This window comes from Epargyreus clarus, unplaced genomic scaffold (assembly GCF_041222505.1).
Source record: "Epargyreus clarus isolate Ecla_fem2 unplaced genomic scaffold, WU_Ecla_fem_2.2 ptg000007l, whole genome shotgun sequence".
Classification (NCBI taxonomy): Eukaryota; Metazoa; Arthropoda; class Insecta; order Lepidoptera; family Hesperiidae; genus Epargyreus; species Epargyreus clarus.
In genome coordinates this window covers 19,141,265-19,154,472 of record NW_027332215.1, presented here as the reverse complement: position 1 = coordinate 19,154,472, position 13,208 = coordinate 19,141,265, and the positions used below count along the sequence as shown (strand labels likewise).

At 34.5% G+C, this 13,208-nt stretch overlaps 1 protein-coding gene across 1 annotated transcript; it reads left to right on the top strand.

Annotated features, from left to right (window-relative positions):
- The first annotated feature begins 2,727 nt into the window (after window positions 1-2,727).
- On the top strand, window positions 2,728-7,164 carry Copg1 (nonclathrin coat protein gamma1-COP). Its single transcript, XM_073075013.1, has 2 exons — window positions 2,728-3,653; window positions 4,559-7,164. The coding sequence occupies exons 1-2, from the start codon at window positions 3,108-3,110 to the stop codon at window positions 6,602-6,604; spliced, it is 2,592 nt and encodes an 863-aa protein (XP_072931114.1). The 5' UTR covers window positions 2,728-3,107; the 3' UTR covers window positions 6,605-7,164.
- The last annotated feature ends 6,044 nt before the right edge of the window (window positions 7,165-13,208 follow it).

Genomic DNA, 13,208 nt, shown 5'->3' with positions numbered 1-13,208 from the left:
GACTTAAGCTCTGTAAAATAAGTTACAAATGGCAACTTTTTGCAGTAAGTAATAAAATTGCAAAAGGCCCCGATGTGTTCGTGATGCTATGGCATCATTACAAGATACCCGGTTTATAACCGATATCGCCAAATAATCGCGCGTTATGGCAATGCAGACGCGCGTCTACGAAACGCGCTAATCAATCGATGCAAAAAAATCGCAGTGTGTTGTGTTCGTCCAATTACTACCTTCCATTACTGGCCACGGCCTCTCAGAGTGGCAGCGGTTTAACCATAATCCATCATGCTGACCAAATACGTAGAGCTTACAAACGTCGCATCCCTTGATTATAAAGTTTCGCGTTTTTCTATCTAAGTACATTTATCTATTACAGTTTAGGGTACAATGACGGTGTATTGAAATTAAATAAAAATAATATGGTGGCTTTTCTTGTATACGGTAAGTCCTACCAATAAGATAAAAATATTGTAATGCTACAATTTTTATTAAGTAGATACAGGGAATATTGCCTATTTACCTACATGTTATTTAGAATTAGCAACCGGAGAAATAACTTTATTTTTTATTGGGCCATTTAAAAACACGAAACTAATTTTCCTAGCAGATTAATTACAGATTTTGAAGGTGGTAGAACCCTATGTGGTTCGACTCCGGCGGCACCACCGCCACACCTATTTCTACCTAATAACAGGAGTTTTAGGCGCTACTGTGTTCCGGTTTGAAGGATGTGGTAAGGGAGACAGACTTTTCTGAGGCGTTCTAGCTTAGTCCTCAGGGGTAGCGGCGCATCTGTGGCCGACCTCATGTGGGACTATCTAATCCTATCTGGGGTTGATTACAGATGTCCGTGGGCGACAGTAGCCATTTACCATCAGGTGGACTGCATGCTCGTCTGCTACTCCTATATTTTAAAACAAAAATAGGTTGGTATATTATTATTCACTCTTCATATTTTTAACACTGTATTTATAATTGATAATAACAGATTGTCAATAAGGAGAATTTGTACCGCACTTTGTTCATATTTTATACTTTTATTATTTTACGCTACAAAATGAGCACATAATCTTTAAACCGGACGACCTGTCCAACATCAATGAGACTGTTTGATCGTATAGACAAATTGACAGACAAACACTTTTAAACACACACAAAACATTATTATAAAAATAAGCGTTTTACGCACCTTAAACTATATTAGTTCCTAATAAGAAAATTATAAACGGACATTTATTTAAGTATTCGCTTTAACCACTTATGAAGATGCATGACAATCTTTTTAAACCTGAGGACTACTTCTTATTTGACGATGTCTGAGGTAAACATTGAATTCAACAAGTAAGTAAAGTAAGTACCTATTAATTTACAATTTTAACGAAATTGTCTGAGATTATGTAACTTTTTGTGTTAGAAATGGTATAAATGAAGATAAGATAATATATAAAACATTTTTTTTATAATTTACAAACAATTTACATTCCACAAATATTTTAATAAAGATATTTCTTACTTACCAGGAATTGTAGAGCATCTCTGATCCACCAATATTCATTATCTTATTAAACTACTACTTTTATACTACAAAATATAAAGTAAGTCCATTAATTACCAAAATATACCGTGCATTCTATTGCACTCAATAACAAATACTAAATAATGATTTTCTCTATCGGCCCGATGCGTTCGGCAGTTTTCGGAAACTTGCGTATGGAAACAACCATATAAGTCCAAAAGTTTATAAATAGTGATCGTAGGCCTATTTTCTATTTTAAAGTCTATTCATGTATAGAAAAATAATATCGAAATATTTTAACCGTATAATAATGCAGATTTTTAATAAATATCAATTTTATGAAATTACATAAAGTGTATACCAAAAGAAGGAAAATAGGAATAAATGCTGCCAGAATCTTAAGAATCTTCCTAATTAAGTAAGTTTTTTATAAATATTTAGTTCAATTTCATTAATATTTTTTATTAAAAAAGGACGAAAACTGCTTCATGACTTCCGGGATTTTTGAAGGCAAACACTACAAGTATAGACTTATATTATTTCGTATCTAAGTAGAAACCAGGCAGCTATTTAAAAAGCAAAATCATAGGTATTATGAGAATTTAATATAATAATGATAAGGATAATGTAACAAACTGTAAAATCTGAAAATGTGGAGGTCCTCAATTTATCTGTAATAAAATAATGAAGAAACATGTTAAACAAGAACTATAATGGGTAAGAACAATAAAGTCTGTTTGATTATTTTTGCGTTATACACATATATTATTGTTATATTATTTAGTTATACACAACTTACAATAGGTATAATAAATAAAATAAATCGCAAGTAAGACAAATCGCAAATTGTGTGCAAAGTGTGCTTAATTATGGTGTATTATTATTTCATAATCAAATTTATAATTTCCGAACTGAGTTACCGAATATTTTTATTTCCATTTTTTACTCTATAATTGCTCACAAAAATAATCCATGGTGTTGACCAAAGAGTATAGTAACTTATGTGTTGACCATAATATATTATCTATAGTTAGTCTACAGAATAATTTATTGGATCGACACATCCAATTTTATACCAAATGAAGGAAACACCAATAAATAAAATTATAAAGATGAAAGTACAAAAACAAAAGTGAAAGAAAGTACAGGTTAAAGTAAGGCTGAAAGGCAAGAAGCCAAAGCCGTAGAACACTATTTAAAAAAATATATCGAATTGACAAGAAGTTGATGATGTGCTGCTAAATTGACGTTTTCGTTTCCTGTTTCGCAATAGAAGAAAATGTGTTGTTTCAATCTACTTGGAATTAATTTGAACAGTATTGAAATCTTAATAAATATCTAATTGAAGATTACATATACCTCAGTTAGGGATACAAAAGTTAATTAGGAACTTTTTGTGCCGATAGTTCACGTGGCATCTGAGTATGTAATATTTTATGTATCTGGTGCGTATTAGGTAAATTGTGGGAAAATCAATAAAAGTCCGTCCGTCGATTAAATATTTATCGCTGAAGTAGTGACCCAAAACACTCTAGCGTACTGGCTATGATCAAATAAAGTTTCACTAAGCCTAAAACACAATCAACACACGATGAGTTCATTTAAAAGAGATAAGAAGGAAGAAGAAGATGGCGGCGCGACGTATTTTCAAAATCTCGACAAAACAACTCTCTTGCAAGAAACGAGGTACTTTAATACATCTCCAGTGGTTCCCAGAAAATGTATACACATTCTAACGAAAATTATATACCTACTGAACCAGGGAGAGAAACTTACGCTTCAAGAAGCGACTGATATATTTTTCGCTACTACGAAGCTTTTCCAGTCGAAGGATGTTGTTCTTCGCCGTTTGGTCTATTTGGCTATAAAGGAGTTGAGTCCCATGGCTCAAGATGTGATAATTGTAACATCATCATTGACTAAGGATATGACTGGTAAAGAAGACTTGTACCGTGCAGCGGCTATAAGAGCCCTTTGCAGTATAAGTGATAGTTCGATGCTGCAGGCTATTGAACGCTACATGAAACAAGCCATCGTAGACAAGAACCCAGCAGTGAGCTCGGCAGCGCTTGTTTCTGCATTACACTTATCGGCAACAGTTCCAGATTTGGTACGCCGTTGGGTTAATGAAGCTCAGGTATTATATTTATATTATTTCATAAATCTTTAAATTTAGTTTAATTCTTTATTGCAGTAATTTTACTACTTTACTCTTATTTTCATAAAATTTTAGAAAAGAAACTAGCGACATCACCAAAAAATAAAAAAAATCATTTGTTGGTTTATTATAATATTTTTATCTGGTGAATTAACCTCAAAATCGAAAATATCCGACGATAGATTGATGAATGGTTTTAACTGATACTCATAGTAGGTACCTATAGTTAATAATAGATCTTATTGAATTCTGAGTATAGAATACTGGTATTTTAATTTTTAAGAACAATCAACATTTCATCTTATTTTGTCTTAAATGGAATCCCCTGTTCAAAACAAATATTTTGATCGATGAACGATGTAAAAAAGTCAAGAAATGATTTTAATATCACTTTCATTTTGACGCAGGAGAAATATCAGTACCAAGAATGGGCATTCTCCTTTAAGGTAACTCTTGAGGGTTACCTTATTGAGATCTATATCTAAACCTAACAACATTGAGGTTAGATGTCTGTATGTCTCAGTTGATTTATGAACCAGTTGAATGGGTATACATGAGACTATCGTGGAAAGATTAATTTTGTCGGTAGATTTCTCATGGATGCCATGGATACACACAAACATGAATACTATAAAACCTGGAAATAGGACTGAAGTCCTTATTCAAAATTTTGATATCTATCTGGTTAGGGATCGAACCTGGAAATCTCTGTGTCATACCTTGTGTCTGTGTCATAGCCTTGTGGCTTGTCATTGTCATAGTATTTTAAAACATCTTTATCATTCCTGTCTGCATAAAGCTGAGAATTGTTGGTAATTTATTTGTTTATTAATAATAACTGATATTATTAGTATCATTCAGAAGAACTTTGTTTAAATTTTCAGGATGCTGTGATGTCCAATCATGTCATGGTGTCATATCATGCATTAGCTGTTGTGGCTGGAGCTCGTCGAAATGATCGCCTCTCAACTGTGAAGCTCGTTACAAAGTTGACAAAATCACCACTCCGATCTCCATATACTATATGCCTCCTTATCAGATATGCTGCAAAATTGGCAGAGGAAGATACAACAGACTCATCTGAAGTCTATTTGGACTTTATTGAATCATGTTTTCGCCATAAATCAGAGATGGTTCTTTATGAAGCAGCACATGCAATTATTAATTTGAGGAAAACGGCTAAAGATCTTGCGCAAGCAGTAAGCGTGTTGCAAATTTTCTGTGGATCATCAAAAGCTTCACTTCGTCTTGCTGGAGCCCGCACCTTAGCTAAGTTGACTACGAAACATCCTAGTGCTGTCGCAGCATGTACGGTTGATTTAGAAAATCTGATTTCAGACCCTAATCGATCAGTAGCTACATTGGCTGTAACAACACTTCTTGCTACTGGAGCTGAAAGCTCTATTGAACGTTTGATGAAGCAGATATCAAGTTTTATGTCTGAAATATCTGATGAATTTAAGATAGTTGTTGTTCACGCTATTAGACGTTTGTGTTCTAAATACCCTCGTAAATATCAGTCATTAGCGGCATTTTTAGCTGGAATGCTTCGAGATGAAGGTGGAGTTGAATACAAAACAGCTATAGCTGATGCAATTATTGCTTTAGTAGAAGAGAATCCTGATGCAAAGGAAACAGGCCTTGCTCATCTCTGTGAGTTTATTGAAGATTGTGAACATACGTCATTAGCTGTACGTATTCTACATGTTTTGGGTCGTGAGGGACCAAAAGCCCGCCAGCCATCACGATATATCAGATACATTTACAATCGTGTTATACTGGAATCTGGCCCAGTTCGTGCCGCTGCAGTATCTGCTGTTGCTAGATTTGGTGCCATGCGTGCTGAACTGCTGCCAAATATCAGAGTTCTTTTAGCGCGTTGTCAATTAGATGACGAAGACGAGGTGCGTGACCGTGCCATTTATTACAGCGCCATATTAGATTCTGACGATCCTCAGCTTATCAATGATTATATTATTAATGTACCTAATCCCAACCCAGTATTATTGGAGAAAGCTCTGAAAGATCACTTGGAAAATACCCCTGATGAGCCCTTCAACATAGCCTCAGTTCCTCCAGAAGAGGAAGTTAAAGTCCAGGAAGAAGCTCCTGTACAGGTAGAGACCCGTAAACCAGCAGTTGTTACTCTCGAAGCAATATATGAACAATTGAGGATTATACCAGGCATTGAAAAACTGGGTCCACTTTTCAAAAGTTGTGATTCAATTGATTTAACGGAGCCTGAAACCGAATATCGTGTACGATGCGTTAAACACGTTTTCGCTCATCATCTGGTCCTCCAGTTTGAATGTTTGAATACTCTTAGTGATCAACTGCTAGAAAAAGTCAATATTCGCCTCGATCCTGTGCCTGGATATCAGATTCTTGTCCAGGTACCATGTGAACAGCTGCCTTATAACATACAAGGTAGTGTCTTTTGTCTCTTAAAATTTCCAAATAATCCAATTGAAACCCTATGCACAATTGGAGCAACCTTAGAATTTGTTGTTCGTGACTGTGATCCGACTACAGGTTTACCAGATTCTAGTGAAGGTTATGCTGATACATATCCCTTGGAAGAGGTAGAGATTGGATGTGTAGACCAGTTCCGGACGCGGGCGGCATCTGATGATTGGGACTCCTCATGGGAGAGGGCTGCCACTGCTGCTGAATCATCTGATACATTTGGATTATCCCAAAGTAATGTAGAAGAAGCTGCTAAGGCAGTTTGTGAGCATTTGGGACTACCAAAATCAGCAATTAGTGGTGATGCAGTTAAAGAAATACGGGGTGGAGGTTTATGGCGACAAGGAACTCCTGTAATGGTTAAAGCCCGACTTGTAGCAACTCAAGGTGCGGTCACTATGCAGCTGGTTGCTAGATCTCCTCGGGAAGATATCGCAACTCTACTACTAGCTGCTGTGGGCTAATATCAAACAATAGACATACATACCTATACCTTTTTACAAGATTTTCTTAATCCTGTTATGTAAGTATGGATACAAGCATAGGTTAAGGTCAAACACTAAAAGTAAAGTTTGAAACAATAATATTAGATACAGTTGAATTTTCGCATACTTTTTAATCCATAATAATAATTCAGTAACACTTAGTGGAAGTTCTGTCCAGATGGCCCAAGATATACTTACTTAATTCATTGCAATTTCCACTAGTATGCAGTTAAGTTGTATTTTTTTCAGTTGCCAATTTTTCGTAGGTATAATTGAAGTAAAAGCTTTTTTTATATTACAATTAATGTTTTTCCACCAGCATTTCCTGTTTAATCACTTTGAAAATTTGTCAAACAGGAGTTTCAAACAGATGTAACTGTAAATGCAAATGTATTATGTACACATTTTGTTATGTATTTCCACAAAATAATATATAAGTATATAATATTATATTACTTTGTAATAATAACTTTATGTTATTGGTTGTTATAGAAAAAAACAATAAACTCTTAATAAATGTCTTAATATTGGAATGGAAATTTTATTTATTATTTATCTTTATTAGTCGGCGCTCATATTAGACACGCTGTTTACATCGTTATCCAACGAAATATATTGAGCGCCGACTTCAGAAATATGTACTAAACCAACATTTATTTCCATTATTTTTTACTTTGTAGTGACATTGAAGTCGGTTGTACTTTTTTGGTAATTTTTTTTTTATAATATACGAGTAGCAGACGAGCATGCAGTCCACCTGATGGTAAGTGGCTACTGCCGCCCATGGACATCTGTAATCAACCCCAGATAGGATTAGATATTCCTACCTAAATTCAGCCACAGATGCGCCGCTACCCCTGAGGTCTAAGCTGGAACGCCTCGGAAAAGTCTGTCTCCCTTACCACACCCTTCAAACCGGAACACAGCAGCGCCTAACACTGCTGTTATTAGGTAGAAATATGTGTGGTGGTGGTGCCACCGGAGTCGAACTACAAAGGGTTCTACCTCCAAACGATTACGGTGAAAATAACATAGTTAATGCAATGATTAGGGTATGTCAGTACATACCCTAATCATAACCAGTGGAACATGATTTTATCACTATAAAACATAAGTTATATTATATACGATTAGCTGACCCGGCAAACGTTGTGTTGCCATACATAACAACCCTCATCACTTAGGGGTATGAAAAATAGATAGTAGCAGATTCCCAGACCTACTGAATCCGCCGCGATTCCACGATCTATGCAAATGGTTCGAAAAATCGGCTAAAACAAAAATAAAATCGCGTATTGTGAGTAGGCACCTGTTACATTGTTAAAATGTAACATAAGTAATGCCGTTTAAATTATCCCAATCTGTTGAGGCACCGCGGCGTAGTTTTTTTTTAATAGTAAAATGACTTGTGTCACTTGGGATATCTTTTTCACAGCTTAATATGTTTTAATTTAGTTTAGTACACCAACATGACTTTGTTTCTACATATGAGTCTAGCACCGCGATAGGATACCGCGGTAGGTAAACTCGCGTGCAAAGGGTTCGTACAAATTTAACACTGTAAACATAATCTATGACTGTCTTTAATCACTAGTTTTTATTAGTGATCGAAGATGACTGTAAATGAAAAACACGTTCTCCTAATGACATTTTATATTAGGTACATCTGTGTTCTCCCATACGTAGTGTACCTATGGGAAATATGTTTACCAATTGAAAATCTAGGTAGGTAGTCATATATCCAAATTAGGGACGATCTTCGCCTTTCTGTTTATTGCATGAAGTCTATCTATCTATTTTATATAAAAGCTAGTAGGTATGTTAAAAAAAGAGTTATAGAACTATTAATACATACAGATATCAGACGAGTAACTTATTGAATAGTTTAATTGGACAAGTAAGTTTTTTTTATTATTTGTGTCAATATATCTATTATTCAATATATATTGTATATATATATATATATATATATATATATATATATATATATATATATATTCCCCACTAAAGCTCTGATAATAAATAAATAAAACACCATGTAAATTGTGGCAAGTTAAAAACAAAATTGATCATATGAAAATGTTTTGGTGCTAATGTCCATAGCTGCTAAGCAGACCATGTAGTTGATGAATGAAATATTGAATATAATGACAACAAACATCGAGCATTAGACACAAAAAATATTACATATCAATATAAAATTAGAAAGCCTGACTCTGATTCGGCGAAACTAATTGAAAGCTAACACCAACATTCCTTAAATGATAATGCGCCAACAAATAACTACTAAATACTTGATTAACAACTGAAATATTATATACGGATGCACAATCCTGATATCTGATCATTATTAAGTACTTTGCAATTATTACCTAAATAATTTAAAGGTATCTTTTATGTGCCTGATTAATGGTAAAAAGCAGTACAAAGTGAAGTTAAGCCACAAAAGGAGCAATCAAATCTGGTATTTGTCTACAGATCTAAAGATGTTAACATAATTAGTTGCAAGTGGATATTTACCACAAATAATAATGCCATCAAAAACAATGCTTGTAAAAAGATCCAAGTCTCGCCATTCAGTTCTTCTACCGTAAAAAGTTTTGAGATCTATGTAAAACCAAGCCGGTAAATGTATGCAGTCCCTACTTAAGGGACCTTCTGTCTTAAGGTATTATCTCACTATCTAACCTAACAACATCTCATGGGACCATACCAATATTAAAAATCTTTTATGTTCTAAATAAATTAACGTGGCAATCGTACTGCAAGTCACATTGTGTTTTCATCTTATCATATCGCATCACACAGGTAACATTAGTACGATTGCCACGTCAATTTATTTAGAACATAAAAGATTTTTAATATTGGTATGGTCCCATGAGATGTTGTTAGGTTAGATAGTGAGATAATACCTTAAGACAGAAGGTCCCTTAAGTAGGGACTGCATACATTTACCGGCTTGGTTTTACATAGATCTCAAAACTTTTTACGGTAGAAGAACTGAATGGCGAGACTTGGATCTTTTTACAAGCATTGTTTTTGATGGCATCTCATTCGTTTTTGTAGATATTTCTACTCTTTTCCTTTCCGGTACCTTCTACTAGTTGAATCTCAACAACAGATTTGTTAAAGCCAATTAAATTTTTGTAGTTAGTCTTTGTAGTTATGTATATAATCTTGCCATTCATCATCACTTTCATTCGAACATGACAATAAATTTAATCTAAAAAAGTTACTATTTTGACAACTGAAATTATTCCCATTATCCTCAGGAAAAAACATCTCTACTGATTGTGATTTATTTATTTATTGTGATTTAACGTGTCTTCGTATTAAATAATCGACATCCCTTACTTTCTTCTGAATATCCGACAAAAATCATTGGTAATCTTTCACTGACTTCGCCGGACTCCGGTTTTTGTTATAAACCACAGTATTTACTGCTCTTGCTCAAATTCGTTTCAATTTATAATAGACTTCTGACTTCTGAAATGAAATGAAATATTTATTTAATAATGATAACATTCGTTTTAGACTTCTCGCATTTACAATAATAGTTCTGTTAGCTGTTTCAACCACAACCATTTGTTTAGGGGTATATAGTATCGCCTTCTGATGTAGAATTCCATTTGTTGACAAGAAAATATTGAAAGCTCTATTACAAAATTTCGTCCCACTATCTGATCTCATACATTTGTTCGACTTGCTAGTTCCCTTTTCAACACTTTATATTTTTGAAATTTCTTAAAGACTCACTCTTATGTTTTAGAAAATAAACATTCATCGTGTCATTCGAGAATAATAGTCGATAAATAATAACATGTACCTTGAACCGTTGAGTGAAGTAGCTTCCATGGGACCACATAAATCTGTATGTACGATCTCCAGTATATCGTTCGTTCGCGTTCAGAGGTTTGGAAATGGTTTCTTACTAGTCGTCATATCCGTCGTAATGTTCACATTATCAAGACCAGTCACAATATTCTTTAAAATTCGCATATATTCCGGATTAATATGGGCTAGTCTTCTATGCCAATATTTATTTGACATTGTCAAATTACATATCGGTGATTTGACAAATTGTTTAAATTTATATATACCATTTACGTTGTGGCCAGTTGCGATGATATTATCCATAGAGTTACTAATAGTGCAACCGTTTTTCAAGAAATTAACAGTAAATCCTTTTTCAGTAAGTTTACTCACCGCTAACAAATTCATACTTAAATTATTAGTCTGCACTTGTCTTCTGCATTCAACCTGTAGTTATTTTTAGAATTAATATTTCCAAAGTATATTAATAATACATATTTTCAGCTAGACTATATTTTTATTCACTTCTATTTAAAACTTAGCTCACCGAACAATATCATTTTATATATAGCTATTATGTTTGTTTTGTACGAGCAATGGAGCAAAAAAAATACCCTAATTGTGCAATGGACGGTTGTTTAAATTCAACATTAAACTGTGCATTTTCGTTTTTTTATAGCTATCAATTTTTTAGAGAGGTAAGTCGGTATTTGCTGTTGTACCGAGCCACTAGGAGCTGATATTTTTGGTGATCATGGCAAGAATATGTTATAAAGTGGCTATCTAAGCTCGATTTATATAACAGTTTCTTATTTCGAATAATTTGAAACGAACTTAACTAAATTTATGTAATATTACGTATCAAATATTACGTAAGTTGAAAACATGATTTTTTGTTTGTGTAGATATTGGTTTGTCTTTAAGGCCATTTGGTAGATTTAGGTCTAAAACAGATAGGGCAAAAGGAATTGTGTAATAAGGGTAATCCGTTTAGAAGTTATTAGGGATTTTCCATTGTGAACATTGTAAATTTGTATATGTAAGCTTATTATTTTCATACAGACATTTATTTAAGCGCAATAAGGCCGAAATTTGCACATTTGTTTCCTTGGAAACAAACTTATTATTATTTTATAATACGGTGACAGTTGCTTTACCTCACGACAGTTATTGTATTTTTTGTATGTTACCGTTATATTGTAGAATACGTTAGCATACACATTAACTAGGCAGTCTTAAGATTAGCTAGAAAATATGCAGATTAACTATGTAGTTAAAATTCGAAACATCTTTTCAGACTTGTTCTTAGGGCTAAAACACATGCCTTTTTACGACACGATGACGTATCGTGACACATAGCGACATTGTGCCACAAAGCGATATTGTTTCGTGAAAATATACAATGTTTGTCGTAAATTCATGACACGACGACGCATCATGACATGCACGGGTCGACGTCAAGGGGTGAAAATTGATACAATCTTCGTTTTGTACTTTAGGTAATGGACAAGCTAATCTGCGTTTTGACTGATTTAGGCACATTAGCCGTAACATCTAGTTTTTTCTCATGACATTTGTCAGAAATTCGGAATGTTTTTGATATTATATAACTTTTTAGGGTTCCATACCCAAAGGGTAAAAACGGAACTCTATTTCTAAGCTGTTCGTTTGTCTGTCTGACATAGAGCTCTATTTCTGGAACCTTAATAGATAGAAATTTAAATTTTTTACGGAATATGTATAATGGTGGCCGCTTTAACAATAAGTACTAAAAGTAAAAAGAAAAACTTTTAAATAAAGGAGAGTTGCCATACAAGGACCTTCTTTTTCTTTATGGGGAGGAAATCTTCAAAAGGTACTCGACGACGTGGGAGTGACGCCGGGTTATGTGGGACTTTAGCCGCACTAAAATCCTCCGGTGGCCGTCCTCAACGTTTGTTGGAGAACTCCGGGATCTCCGACTGAACGTAACAGAAGTCCTTTAAGCGCGATGCCCCGATCGAGCTCTGCCCTGGGAGAACAGTTTTCGCTCCTCCTAAACTATCCGGTGTTCACGACGGTATGCGACTACACATACCGCCGTCCTTCCCGGGAACACTTATTGGACGGTTCGAGCTCCCTCTTGCCACTCCCAACTCCGGAAGCCCCCTTGTAGTCGCTTCTTACGACAGGCACGGGATATCGTAACCCTTTTTTAGTCCAGGAACTACAGAGACAAACATATAAGGACCTGCTATTTTTTAGCGTTTTTCATTTGAAATGTTCACAACGCATTATATGGCTGCTATAACATCAATTAGTAAAAATAAAAATAAAATAAACAAATATTTTTGTGGTACGGAACCCTCAGTGTACGAGTTCGATTCGCACTTCACCCATTATTTGAATTGAATTTAAATTGAAGTTAGAATTGAAAACGTCTTTTGTCTCGAGAATAAAAACAATTGACGTCGCCTATAATAGTAGGGGAGCCCAAGACGGGATTTCGAGATTGACTCGAACGCGGCAGATTAAGATATGGGAGATACCTTACATCCTATAGAGTATCTTAAACTATCCATTTGGGGGGTTCAACCAGGGAAGTCCATCAGACTATTAATAAAAAATCGTATTATCTATAGTAGCTTAATTACATGCTGAAAACAATAAATTTATAATCTGATGGTTTGAGGGCGGCGTTAGGGAGTAATAAGGTTGCAAAAAATCTATACCTGGACATACTCGACTGCGGTAATTTTTTTAATACAAAGGAAATAATGCTAGAAAATAT

Excerpts from the sequence above, each read along its gene's own strand:
- Copg1 (XM_073075013.1), top strand. The coding sequence starts at position 3,108 with ATGAGTTCATTTAAAAGAGATAAGAAGGAAGAAGAAGATGGCGGCGCG. Across the intron at positions 3,654-4,558 it reads GTTGGGTTAATGAAGCTCAG|GATGCTGTGATGTCCAATCA; the intron begins GTATTATATTTA and ends TTAAATTTTCAG.